Raw genomic sequence first — 12,673 nt, 5'->3', positions numbered from 1 at the left:
AGGCGCCGCGCGACCCCCTCGGGCAAGCGCGGGCCAGGGCATTGCCTTCACGCATATGTTTCCAATTTACCTCTGCCGCCTCTTTCTGCCGGGAGTTCGGGAGCAAAGAAAGCGCCGAGACCGGAGAGACGCTGCCGACGCACGCTGCTCCTCGGGAGTGCGACAACCGGAAGCCGTAAACCGAACGTCAGCGAATGACGTATTCATGGGCGGAGCCCAGTCCCGGAGCTGTTTTCTTTATTTTTTCTTGGTGCTCCGCGCGTATGAGTTGAGGGGGGAGAGGAGAAGCGTGATTTTTAATCGTCTATAACTTCGTTGTTATTCATGCTAGCTCGAAAATTCTTTCGCTGGGGTGACGAGTGATGGATTGCCTATCTTTACGTAATCTCAATTAATTTGTTTCATAGTCCCTTTAAGGGTAACGGAGTGGATTCCAAGAGAAGGAAAGTGTTGCATGGGGCGGCAGAAAATTAGGTGGGCGGATGAGATTAAGAAGTTTACAGGGACACGGTGGGTGCAGCTGGCAAAGGACAGGGTTAATTGCAGAAACATGGGATAGGTCTTTGCTCTACAGTGGGCGTAGACAGGCTGGTAAAAATGATGATGACGATTATGATGCTGATGATGATTATGATGACGATATTTATTCTGTGTCGCCAGCATGTTTTATCGAGTGTTTTCGGTATTGCTGTGTAAGTGCGAATAAACCTGTCAAAATTAAATTGACTCCGCTGCGTTGGCATTATTCTACAAGCGCTTCAGCACGAACCGACGCATTTGTCTCTTCCACAGATGTGCGGACGTGATTTCAGATAGGCTGAAGACTTTGGCAAAGTGGCAATACAGAAATATGCCCATGCGTTCGTTTAGTCACGAGGAAATATGCAGCATACCTTTCTGCAAATGGTTTGGATAGGTATAAACTCTTCTGCCTTTGATGGCTTCATGAATTTGCAGTTCGGCTGCTGGACCAAAGGTGACGAGTTCGAGCCCAGCCTCGACAGCTGTTTTTCAATGTAGGCAAAATAAAAAAATCCGCCGTGTTCTGTACGATATTCCTTGTAAAAATGGTTTGCTGTCGCTACCTGCCCTAAATAGACATACCCGCTTATTACTTCCAGCACTGCGCTATCAACTGCGAACTGCTGTTCTCTTGCTAAACTGTTGAATATTACTTTGGTTTTCTGCATGCTAATTTTTAGCCCCACCGTTCTGCTCTGCCTGTCTAATTCATTGATCATGCTTTGCAGTTCATGTCCTGAGTGACTCTGCAAGGCAATGTCATCAGCGAATCGCAGATTACTTAGGTATTCTCCCTCAACTCTAATCCCCAACCGTTCCTATTTCAGGCCCCGGAATACCTTTTGTAAACAGGCAGTGAATAGCATAGACGAGATCGTGTCTTCCTGCCGCACACCTATCCTTATTGGAATTTTATTGCTGACTTTACGGAGAACTATGGTAGCTGTGCAATCGTTATAAATATCCTCCAATATTTTCACATAACACTTTTCTACACCCTGATTCCGCAATGCCTGCATGACTGCTGAGGTTCCTAGTGAGTCGAATGCTTTCTCGTAATCAACGAACGCTATATATAGGGGCTGGTTATATTCTGCGCATTTCTCTATCCCCTGATTAATAGCGTGAGCATGGTCTATTGTCGAGTATCCTTCACGAAAGCCTACCTGATCATTTGGTTGATTGAAATCTAATGTTGTCCGGACCCTATTAGCGGTTACCTTAGTAAATACCTTGTAGGCAACAGACAATAAGCTGATCGGACTGTAATTCTTCAAGTCCTTGACGTCTCCTTTCTAATGAATTAAGATGATGTTAGCGTTTTTCCAAGCTCTAGGTCCGCTGGGGGTCACAATATGGAATATGCTGCGGCACTTCCTTGGAATATGCTGCGGCAGTGTGGGATCCCTTGACCGAAAGTAACAAACTTAAAATAGAAAATGTCCAACGCAAAGCTGCTAGGTTTATCTTTAATTGTTACAGTTGGAATATTTCCCCAACAGCCCTACTGCATACCGCAGGACTTGAAGACCTGGCCATGCGTCGTCATCGTGAAATATTAAAGTTATTCTACCTGTATTATCACAATAAACTAACCATAGAGGAAGGAATTTTAGTTGAGCACACATCTCGACACCCTACACGCTCTTACCATACTAAGAAAGGTGCCGCGTTTTCATGCAAAACTAATGTTTTTAAGTATTCGTTCTTGCCCCATACTATCATTAAGTGGAATGGTTTACCTGCTGATGTTGTCAATTGCGATTCGGTGAATTTATTTTTACAAGCTCTGAAGGATGTATAGGGCTCTTATGTATCCTTGTTTTGGGCCAAGTCCGATGCCTTCGTTTGCGGCCAGGTTCGATGTCATCATATGTTCTATGCCTTTGCAATCGATTTTATGTTGTATGTTCTGGTTTTTGCTCTGTTCGCTATCTGCTTCTTTTGCAATGTACTTGTCATTTTTATCAATATGTTTGTACCCCACTCCTGCCTAAGGCCTATAACACAGGCCGGCAGTATTTGCTAAATAAAAAAAAAGGCATTCCATATACAGGGTGGCTAGTTTTCCGTGCACGATCTCTCCTCCATCCTTCAACAAATCTGCTGTTATCTGATCCTCACCAGCTGCCTTCCCCCTTTGCATTGCTCCTAAGGCTTTCTTTACTTCCTCCTTCTTTACTGGCGGGATGTCCCATTGCTGTGCTCTACTGCCTCTCTCAGTAACATTCTGATTGCAATCGCTACTGTATAGATTTGAGTAAAACTCTTCAGCTACTTTAACTATCTTATCTGTTCTTATAGCAACGCAAGATGCAGTTTTCAAGCTCCATAGGCGAGGGAGAATTGTTATAACTATCCAAGTTGGGAAGTTACTCGTCAGTGTGAATCTGCATTAATCTCATCAGTTATATACAGCGCCGCCTCTAGCGCACCGATTTTTCGCATGAACATTCGCTTTGTACAAGTATTTGCACAAGTAGCGAATAATTACACGAATATTAACTTTTTACTCGATTCGGTTCTTTCACTACTCGGTCGTATTCGATTCGGTACCGAAGCTGGATTATTCGTATTCGATTTTGAAAAAGTACCGTTCGCATAATCATTAATGATCATCCGAGGAATGCGGAACACGCTAAATGACCTGAACAAACGAATCCAAACATGTGCCATTGAAGTAACTCGAAACATACCCAGGTAAGCCATTAGAAAACGCATACACACAAAGTACAAGGCGTCTGTTCTTATAGCAACGCAGGATGCAACTTTCAAGCTCCATAGATGAGGGAGAATTGTTATAGCTATCCAAGTTGGGAACTAAACAAGTGGTGCCATCCGTAGTATACCGGGTGTTTCGGTTTGGTTTGGTTTAGGGGGTTTAACGTCCCAAAGCGACTAAGGCTATGAGGGACGCCGTAGTGGAGGGCTCCGGAAATTTCGACCACCTGGGGTTCTTTAACGTGCACTGACATCGCACAGTACACGGGCCTCGAATTTCTCCTACAAAGAAATTCAGCCGCCGCGGCCGGGATCGAACCCGCGTCTTTCGGGCCAGCAGCCGAGCACCATAGCCACTGAGCCACCGCGGCGGCCACCGGGTGTTTCAGCGAACACCTTCAAAAATAGGCTTTTTGGGTTAAAAATATGGCTTTTGCGGCAGAGTGTTTGCGGACACCAGAAAACCGATGAATCGTCTGAAGCAGTAAGTTCGTTAACTAATTTTATAATGAACTTGTTAATTACTAGAGTTAGGCGCCTAGTTCCAATTAGGCATTTATAGCCGGTCGTTAGTAATAGCCGTATCAGTTTGTAGAATTTTAAAAACGCGATTACCTTTCCTCCTGATTGTACCACCTGTGGCGTGCCCAGATCCACACTTTTCCACTACCTTTGGGAATGTCCTTCCCCAAAGGCAGTACCCCCTATCCCCAATCCCACTCATTCTTCCTGGTAGGCTGCTTTACGGACCGCTCAGCCCGCCGGCCAGAAATGGCTGGTGGATCAGGCTTTACGTGAAGCGCAAGCCCGTGGACTCCTGGACCAGTAGGGGACCACCCTGGATGATTTTTTTTTATTTTTTGGTGTAATAAAGTTGTTTCCATCCATCCATCCTACCTTTGGCCTCGTGGTTCGACAAAATGGATTTTTCGACTAGTTACGTGCACTGGAGGAGTTACTTTGCATACATGCTTTCGAAAGCGCAAGTATTTTCGCACAATAAATTAGTAAATTGGTAAATTGGTTTTTGAGCAAAGGAAGTGGCGCAGTATCTGTCTCGCATAACTCGGCGGATACCTGAACCATGCCGTAAGGGAAAGGAGGAAGGTGGGAGTGAAAGAAGAAAGAGGTGCCGTATGTGCAGGGCTCCGGAAATTTCGACCGCCTGGGGTTCTTTAACGTGCACTGGCATCGCACAGCACACGGGCGCCTTTTGCGTTCTGCCTCCATCGCACGATGCAGTCAAATTTTGTCCAGCCACAGCGTCGAAGGTAATCGCGTTTTCGAAATTTTCAAACGATACGGCTATCACTAACGATCCGCTAGAAATCCAACTGCAACTAGGCGTCAAACTCTAATAGTTAAAAGGTTATTAAAAATTAGCTAAACATCTTACTAAACACAATTCACCGGATTTCTAGCGTCCGCCAACACCGGCAATACTATGCCGCAAAAACCATATTTTAACACCAAGAAGCCTATTTTCGAAAATTTTTGAATGTGTTCGCTGAAACAGCCGGTATATGACGGAGAAAACTGAGATCACTAATGGACGACAGAAATCGGAAAGAGAAAAGATCTAAATCTGGCTGAAGTCAGATGTAGATACGCCATCTCTAGCAACCGGCCGGCGGCAGCGCTGGGCCGAACCAAACCACGCAAGCAGTCGGGGCAAACGGTCGGCGTTTATTCAACGGCTTGCGTTTTTAAAGCCAAGGAAAAGGAAGGAGGAAAGAAAGGGGTCTGCCGAGTGGCGCGCGTGGTCTCCGGCGCAAACAATAGCAGAACGATATGAGGCACACGTGACCCTGACGACGCAGTTCGCAGCACCAGCTTTATGAAACATAATATTAAATAAAAGCATCATACTGTAACGATAATTACACGTTTCAAAAGCAACTGTCAACAAAAGCGTCCTGAATGCAAAGTAATTGGCTCTACAATAGTCGCGTTCCGTAATCTAATGAAGGCGGGCGCACACGTGGCTATGTACCCGTACATCTGATTATCGCCTGCACTCAAGTCAAGCTTCAAACAGCTTAACGCACCAGGCGAAAGCCGCAGTATGCGAACACCTGCTGACACACGCATATATAAAGGCATCAGCTGCATCTTGAAACAAAACATCTTGAAACTCGTACGAGGCAAGTAATTACTGTACACATAAAATTTCCCATGCGTTGACCGTCTAAAAACAAAAGCGTCAGGAAATTTCATAACTTGTTCCTTCCAAAGCACAAGGAACACTCGGATTACAGTGTCTTCTTTTCCAATATAAGTCGTTACGACGCTGCAAAAGCTTTGCTCCTAATTTGTTACTCCAATTTTGCTTTTTATGTAACAGAGGACGGCACTCATTGGCAGCAGTTATTTTGGTCGATTCAAGCTGCCATCAACATATTTTAGCCCAAAAGCCCTTCTAGGCTACACTTGTGGATTAGCCAGCTTATCGTTTCAACTCAGTATGAGGAAGTTAGAGCGCAAAAAAACAAAACAAAGACAAAGTGGAGACGTGGACGGGACGGGACGGGGACACTTTACACCTCTTGGCTACCTCGATTTTAGATGTTTTTAACAGGTGCTCGACAGGCCTAGAATTTACCCTTGAACTACCTCAATCTGAGTCGTTACAGTTTTTAGACATTCCCTTGTTTTTTAATGACCCTGGACATGTGTGCTGGGCGTACACGCCACGTTCTGAAAAGGAATTGCTTCCTTTTGACTCAGCTCACTCCAAGTTAGTCAAAAGAGGGATAGCTACATCATGTCTTCGTGCAGCGCTCTTGAAGTCTTGTCACCATAAAACAAAAGAAAGTTTCCACACCCAAGTGGAGCGTTTAGGTAGTTCTGGCTACTCCGCCGAAATGATCGTAGCTGTGGCGGAAACGCTGATACAGAAGATGAAAACACCCTTGCAAAGGCGCACGAAGGAACAAATGAGCAAAAGCTTCGCTGTCATGCCTTACGTGCACCGCGTGTCGCATAATCTGAAGAGAATTGCGGCTAAATTCCAGGTTAATGTTATCTTCAAGGCGCCATGCAAGCTATCCAAGTTATGTCCCATGGTGACTGGTGAGCGTCAAAAGAATCCTGGGTGCAATAAGAAGCACGAAGAAAGATTTGTTCCCTGTAAAAAAGGCGTTATTTATCATATCCGTCTGAGCTGTGGTCAAGTCTATATCGGTCAGACAGGACGATGTTTAAACGACAGATTGAGGGAGCACACCAATTCACTAGATAAAGGCTACGGCTCGAACCCCCCCCCCCCCCCCCCCCCCATTGTAAGGACTGCAAATGTCTACCGCTGCTGAAAAGCACCTCGGTAATCGGGAGGCATCAAGGTAGGCTCGAACGTGAGCTGTTTGAAGCCGCTAGATCGCTCAGAACGAGCTATGCATCACCACGCCCTCGGTGCACATGACTCCAAAAGAACATCGATTTTTGTTATCATAATGTGTATAATCTTAACTATTTTGAACCATGTATGCCTTCACCACCTTCTGCGCACTCGCCTCAGGGTTTAACAACAGCAATTTTGGGAGACAAGAGGTTTTGCGCATGCGCGGCGGCCCCGCTATAGGTTCCCTTCCCGCACTTCAATAAAGCAGTTGTTGAAAGTTAGCGCTTGTCCCGTCCACGTCACCATTTTGTCTTTGTTTTTTTTTGCGCTCTAACTCCCTCATCATGAACTACCAACAGGCCCAAATTACTACTCTGCTCAACTCAGTAGATGTAGCTTTTTTAGCAATGCTTCTTGAGCAGTGGCCCCCGCGGTGGCTCAGTGGTTATGGTGCTCGGCCGCTGACCCGAAAGACGCGGGTTCGATCCCGGCCGCGGCGGTTGAATTTCGATGGAGGCGAAAGTCTAGAGGCCCGTATACTGTGCGATGTCAAAACACGTTAAAGAACCCCAGGTGGTCGAAATTTCCGGAGCCCTCGACTGCGGCGTCCCTCATAGCCTGAGTTGTTTCGAGACGTTAAACCCCATAAACCAAACCAAACCTTCTTGAGGGGTACGTCCAACCTTCGTGCAAGTTTAAAGCCGAACGATGAAATAGCTCACGTCGTTTATAGACACGCTAAATCAAGGAAAGAGAGCAAATGGTTTCTTTTGTAGTCGCGACTCCGGAACACATTCGCCTGCGCGGCGTGTCTATTCAGAGCTTCATAGCCAGTCTTCCAGCAGATTCGCCTCTAGAGGAAACAATCGACATCAGTGCTAGGCTTGGGCAGAAAGTTGCTTGCAGTCCAGATGCCTTCGTCATGAAGGGCATCCTCCGTTCTCTTTCACTTCTTCTAGCCATGGTCTTGGCGACGAACCTTGTACTCAGTAAGTTCTTTTGCTTTGAATTATGCCTTTCATTTCACTGGTCCTCTGTGGACATCAAGAGCACGTGAACTCGATGTCGTTCATAGTGCGGTCACCTGAGCCTTTTTGGATCAAAGACTAAAATGTTACGCCACTGCAGTTACGTTCCGACACGCATGCATCATTTTAGTCATTTCTTTCATGCTCACAACAGAACTCAACTTACCTTTTTTCCCTCCTTCATTCCCTTTATCCCCGTTCTCACCTGCTGTGAAGACCACTGGACAGTGTCTGATTATGCTTACTGTTTTTGCGCCGCTAAGATGCCACACGAAGTTAGAAATATCTGCGCTAGCACTCTTTCTTCCTTTCTTCTTTCACTCCTTCCTTTATCCCTTCCATTACGGCGAGGTTCGGGTGTCCATCGAGATGTGGGAGACAGTTACTGCGTCATTTTCTTTCCTCAAAAATCAATTTCTGCTTCTCCTCTAGCGCTAATTGATTCAGGATGTCATTAACGTTCATTTCATCAATTATGCAAGCTTTCAACTAAATGTTACTGCTCATGCAGACCTACAAATTACAGATGCGGGAAGAGTTCTCGAAAAACGCCAAATATGTTTGATGCTTGAGGATAGTATGCGGGTGCAGCCATATATTACTTCCCAAGTCAGCGGTGTGCTGTAAAGGAAGTCGGCGCTCTAAACAATTATCCCAGTGCTTTATTATTGCCAGGGTGCGTTGATACCACACCTGTAATCGAGATCGTCAACAACTGTGCCAAAGTTTTGCACAGGGACACTTTAGTAATACTGCGTTTATACCACAGATCTGCCCTGTATGTCTGCCGCACAGTGGAATTTCGGGACACAAAAATGGGACTCTCTGCTCTAAACAGTGGCGCTGGCATCGCTGAACCCGAAATGAGGCTAAAGCCCCGGGCAAAAAAAGAAAAGATAACGCCATTGCCTCCTCCACTATTCTCACGCCAACCTCGATCCGCCTCTTTTCTTCCGGCGGTGCATCTTGCGATGTAGTTGTTTGCAACAAGTTAGGTGTCGCCCCTATCGGCGCATGGAATAACAAATACAACGCATAACTCTTCACATTAGCATAGCACCGAGCTAAGTATCTCAATGTTGGCGCATGAAATCACAAATAACAGAACATCATGCGTGAAAGGTATATAGCAGAGAGAAAAGAGATATCGTGACTTCAAAGAAGAAACAGACCTATCTCGCTCCTCGGCTCATATGCGGCTGAAGTCGTCTGCTTGTTTCAGTATTTCAACGCTTGTTGAATAATGACCCAAGGTTTTGTTCCTTTCTACATGCATAACTGGGACGATGTCGACTTTTTGACATGCCCATGTATGTAGAAAGGAACAAAACCTTGGGTCATTATTCAACAAGCGTTGAAATACTGAAACAAGCAGACGACTTCAGCCGCATATGAGCCGAGGAGCGAGATAGGTCTGTTTCTTCTTTGAAGTCACGATATCTCTTTTCTCTCTGCTATATACCTTTCACGCATGATGTTCTGTTATTTGTGATTTCATGCGCCAACATTGAGATACTTAGCTCGAGATACTTAGATGGCTCGACTCGCCAGCGTGTCCGTCCGTCCGTGCGTCCGCGGCACCTGTCAATCAACAATATGATAGTAAGCATGGTTAAGAGTTCAGTAACGATAGTTAATGCTGCAGTAGTAGATGTATTACCAGTAGCTAACGATAATTAGTTTAGTTAATGACAAGTTAATTTCTGAGTGATAATTAGGTGGTTAACGCTAATTCGTGAACTGGTGAATTGTATTTAGTAAATGACAATTGATTAATTACACCCAGTAAATGCGCAAACCCACTCAACGCACCCACTGCGCCTGCGCAGTGCCCCCATGCGCAATCCTCAGGTGGTGTAACAACGGCGCATGCGCAATGGCGTCACAAGATTGCGCAATGGTCACCAACCATTTCTCGTACCACAAAGGAATGGTTGCAGATGTAGACCTCAAACGTCGTCCTCCAATCAGAGGGCAGCGACAGAGGCGGTTAAAGGTTTTCGCCTCTGCGCACTTTAGATCGTCAAAGTGCTCCCCTAAATTTTTGTGACCTCTTATCGTAACCGCTCCGTCGGCAGCTTGCCGACAAGCAGGACCTTCCTACGCGCGTCCCGACGCCTACAGATTCTTTTATCGCGTACTTCCGGATGTGGTCTCCCTTTGTCACAAAGTAACGGTCACAGCGTGGACGGCAAGATATCTGAATCGGGCAAAATTGGATACGTGATGAAGGTAATAGTGGACGGCGCCTTAAACTTAATAGTACATAAAATCTGCGCAACGGTTGACGCCGTCATAAAGGAATATCAACGCTTCGGGGACGCCAAAAGCAGGCGCAGCACCACGACAACGGAAGTCTAATCCTCCCCCGCAAATCTCTAATGCTTTGGATTGCCACAACGCAGCCAAATACTTCTTTCCCTTCGATCTGGAGTGCAGGTTTAGTTCGGTTTTAAGGGATTTAGCGTCCCAAAGCAAATCAGACTATGAGGGACGCCGTAGTGGAGGGCTCCGGTTAATTTCGACCACCTGGGGTTCTTTTACGTGCACTAACATCGCACAGTATACAGGCCTCTGGAATTTCGCCTCCATCGCAAAGCGACCGCCACGTTCAAACCCGTGTCTTTCGAGTGAGCAGCCGAGCATCATGACCACCGAGCTACCGCGGCGGTTTGGGTACAGGCGGTACAAGTACTGTCAAATTGCTGTCGAAGGACCATGAAAAGGCCGCCTTTGTCCCTCCTGACCACTTGTGTCGGTTTAAAGTCCTGCCGCTCGGCCTTGAAATGTACCGGCTATGTACCTTCGAACGAATGATGAGCTTAGACAGTCTCTCTCCGTGTTACCTGCGACGTTTCAGTTTTCTCGCCAACATTTGGTTGGTTGGTTTATGGGGTTTAACGTCCCAAAGCGACTGAGGCTATGAGAGACGCCGTAGTGAAGGGCTCCGGAAATTTCGACCACCTGGGGTTCTTTAACGTGCACTGACATCGCACAGTACACGGGCCTCTAGAATTTCTCCTCCGAAGAAATTCCAGCCGCCGCGGCCGGGATCGAACCCGTGTCTTTCGGGTCAGCAGCCGAGTACCATAACCACTGAGCCACCGCGGCGGCTCGCCAACATTTACCGCGCATCACGAACGGCTCACGAGTATTCTCGAAATGTTCCATAGAGCCGGGCTCCAGCTCAACTTATAGCAGTGACAGTTCGGTCACCACCAACTCCGTTGGTGCGCATACATTGTTCCTGCCGCAATATATTCAAATTTAACGACTCCCTATACCTCAACAGCCACTGAAATTACTCAAAGATTGGCTATGTACTTCTAAGTGCCCTCAGATTAAAACCATTCTAGGAACGTTGCCTGTAATTTTTAGTTTCTTAGAATGACCTTCATGGTGCCGGTAGAATCACGTGATCTGAAAAGTTCAATGCTGCCAGATAAGCATGTGTATACATTTCGTTACAGCTCAGTATTACTTCCTTAGCGTTGCGGCAAGCCATGAAAGGGCATTACTATATCGCTGCGACCCCGGTTCGCAGAAATGTGCAGACGGTGTCCGTTGCATAGAGGCCGCTACTTTCGCTCTACAGACAGTACTACTCATCCTGTGGTAAATCTACAGCCCGTTGATGACATCTTCAAAGAAATCATAAAAAAAAACCCTTTCCCGTCTATAGACTTTCAATAGACTTCTTACAGGTTCTCTTGCCTTCTTCCAACAGATATTTGTTTTTGTCTATTAATTGTCTTTGGGGACAGCAGCCGAGCGCCGTAACCACTGAGCCCCCGCGGCGGGTTCTACTGAAAGTGTATGGCCATAGATATATAGATTGTACATAAACTGTCTATGATTTGTATTGTTTATAGGCTAGTGTATAGCATTTGCCTATAGAAAATCTGTAGACTTTTTTGACAAATGTCTAGACAGTCTATAGACCGTCTGAAGAAACTTTTGTAGGGAATGGACATAGTTAGTGTTGTGAGGATAGCAGATACATCCGCTTGTCCTTCAGGTAAGCGGCGTTTATTCACTTTCAAGAAGACAAACCTAGCAGGGGATGCAAGAGTAAGGCGGACGGGTAAGATTAGGTAGTTTGCGGGGACAGATCGGCCGAAGCTGACGCAGTACTTAACTGGAAATCAGTGGGGTTTGCCTTCGTCTTGCCGTGGACGTAGTTAACCCGATTATGACGACGGACACTAAAGCACACGCGCCCTTTGCCACGCAGAGGGCGAATACGGAGAGGTGTGCATCCCTTGCTCGTGCCCGGAGCCCGGTGTGACCATCTGCTGGGCGAACAACGGCACGGGCTGCCAGTGCGTCAACGGCATCTACCGCTTGGGCCAGCGAGGGGTGTGCGCCGTGAGAGCACTTTGCGAAGTCCACGACGACCTGCACGACATCATGGCTAGCCGGGTCGCCCGTGGGCCCCGAGTACCCGTTGGTCCGCGAGCCTAGCAGCGTAGTTCGGGACGTCACCTGCCGATTATTAAGGCGAAAGCCTTTAATGCCTCATCGTTGTCGACAGAAGGTTGGCAGCAGAAGGTTGTCATGCTTTTCGGTTGGTCGAAATGTTTATGACGTCAGAGTGCGCGGATTCGCAGTAATGAGGTCATCCACGGACGCCTGACGCCCCCTTTTGGAAGACACGATAACTAATAAAATAGTTGTCGTCCGCTCCGACAGGGGACGTAAGGTGTCGGTGGGTGACCACATTACATATCTCATTACTGCGAACGGAGCATGGATACAACCGAACTCCTCGACGCAGAGAGAGAGAGCCGTGCTAAAGAAGCAGTCAAAGTCGACGATCAAAGTGTGTAGTAGTAATGTGTAGTCAAAGTGTGTAGTCAAATAAAGCACTAAGTACAGGTCAAACAGTCTCGCATTCAATGCCAAACAGTGCGCCAAAAAAGGCTTTCGCCTTGCAGCACTTTAGAGAGCCAAAGTGCCCCCTGAATTTTTTTTATCATCTCGGAAGGGAAGTACAGGCTTCTACGGTTCTACCAATGGCCCCGACACATGGAGGAAGGAAAGAAAGGAGAGGCCCTGACGT

General features: G+C 46.7%; 1 protein-coding gene across 1 annotated transcript; it reads left to right on the top strand.

Moving 5' to 3' along the window:
• Nucleotides 1–7,343: 7,343 nt before the first annotated feature.
• On the top strand, nucleotides 7,344–12,075 carry LOC149347021 (uncharacterized). The gene is made up of 2 exons (XM_089541463.1): nucleotides 7,344–7,572; nucleotides 11,846–12,075. The coding sequence occupies exons 1-2, from the start codon at nucleotides 7,344–7,346 to the stop codon at nucleotides 12,073–12,075; spliced, it is 459 nt and encodes a 152-aa protein (XP_089397589.1).
• Nucleotides 12,076–12,673: the final 598 nt, after the last annotated feature.

Source organism: Amblyomma mixtum, chromosome 4 (assembly GCF_055824585.1).
Source record: "Amblyomma mixtum isolate Tamu chromosome 4, ASM5582458v1, whole genome shotgun sequence".
Classification (NCBI taxonomy): domain Eukaryota; kingdom Metazoa; phylum Arthropoda; class Arachnida; order Ixodida; family Ixodidae; genus Amblyomma; species Amblyomma mixtum.
The sequence above is the reverse complement of the archived record's forward strand: the minus strand, read 5'-3'. Positions and strand labels throughout refer to the sequence as shown.

Coding starts and splice junctions, on each gene's coding strand:
- LOC149347021 (XM_089541463.1), top strand. CDS start 7,344: ATGGTTTCTTTTGTAGTCGCGACTCCGGAACACATTCGCCTGCGCGGC. Junction 7,573..11,845: donor GGCGACGAACCTTGTACTCA/GTAAGTTCTTTT, acceptor TTTGCCACGCAG/AGGGCGAATACGGAGAGGTG.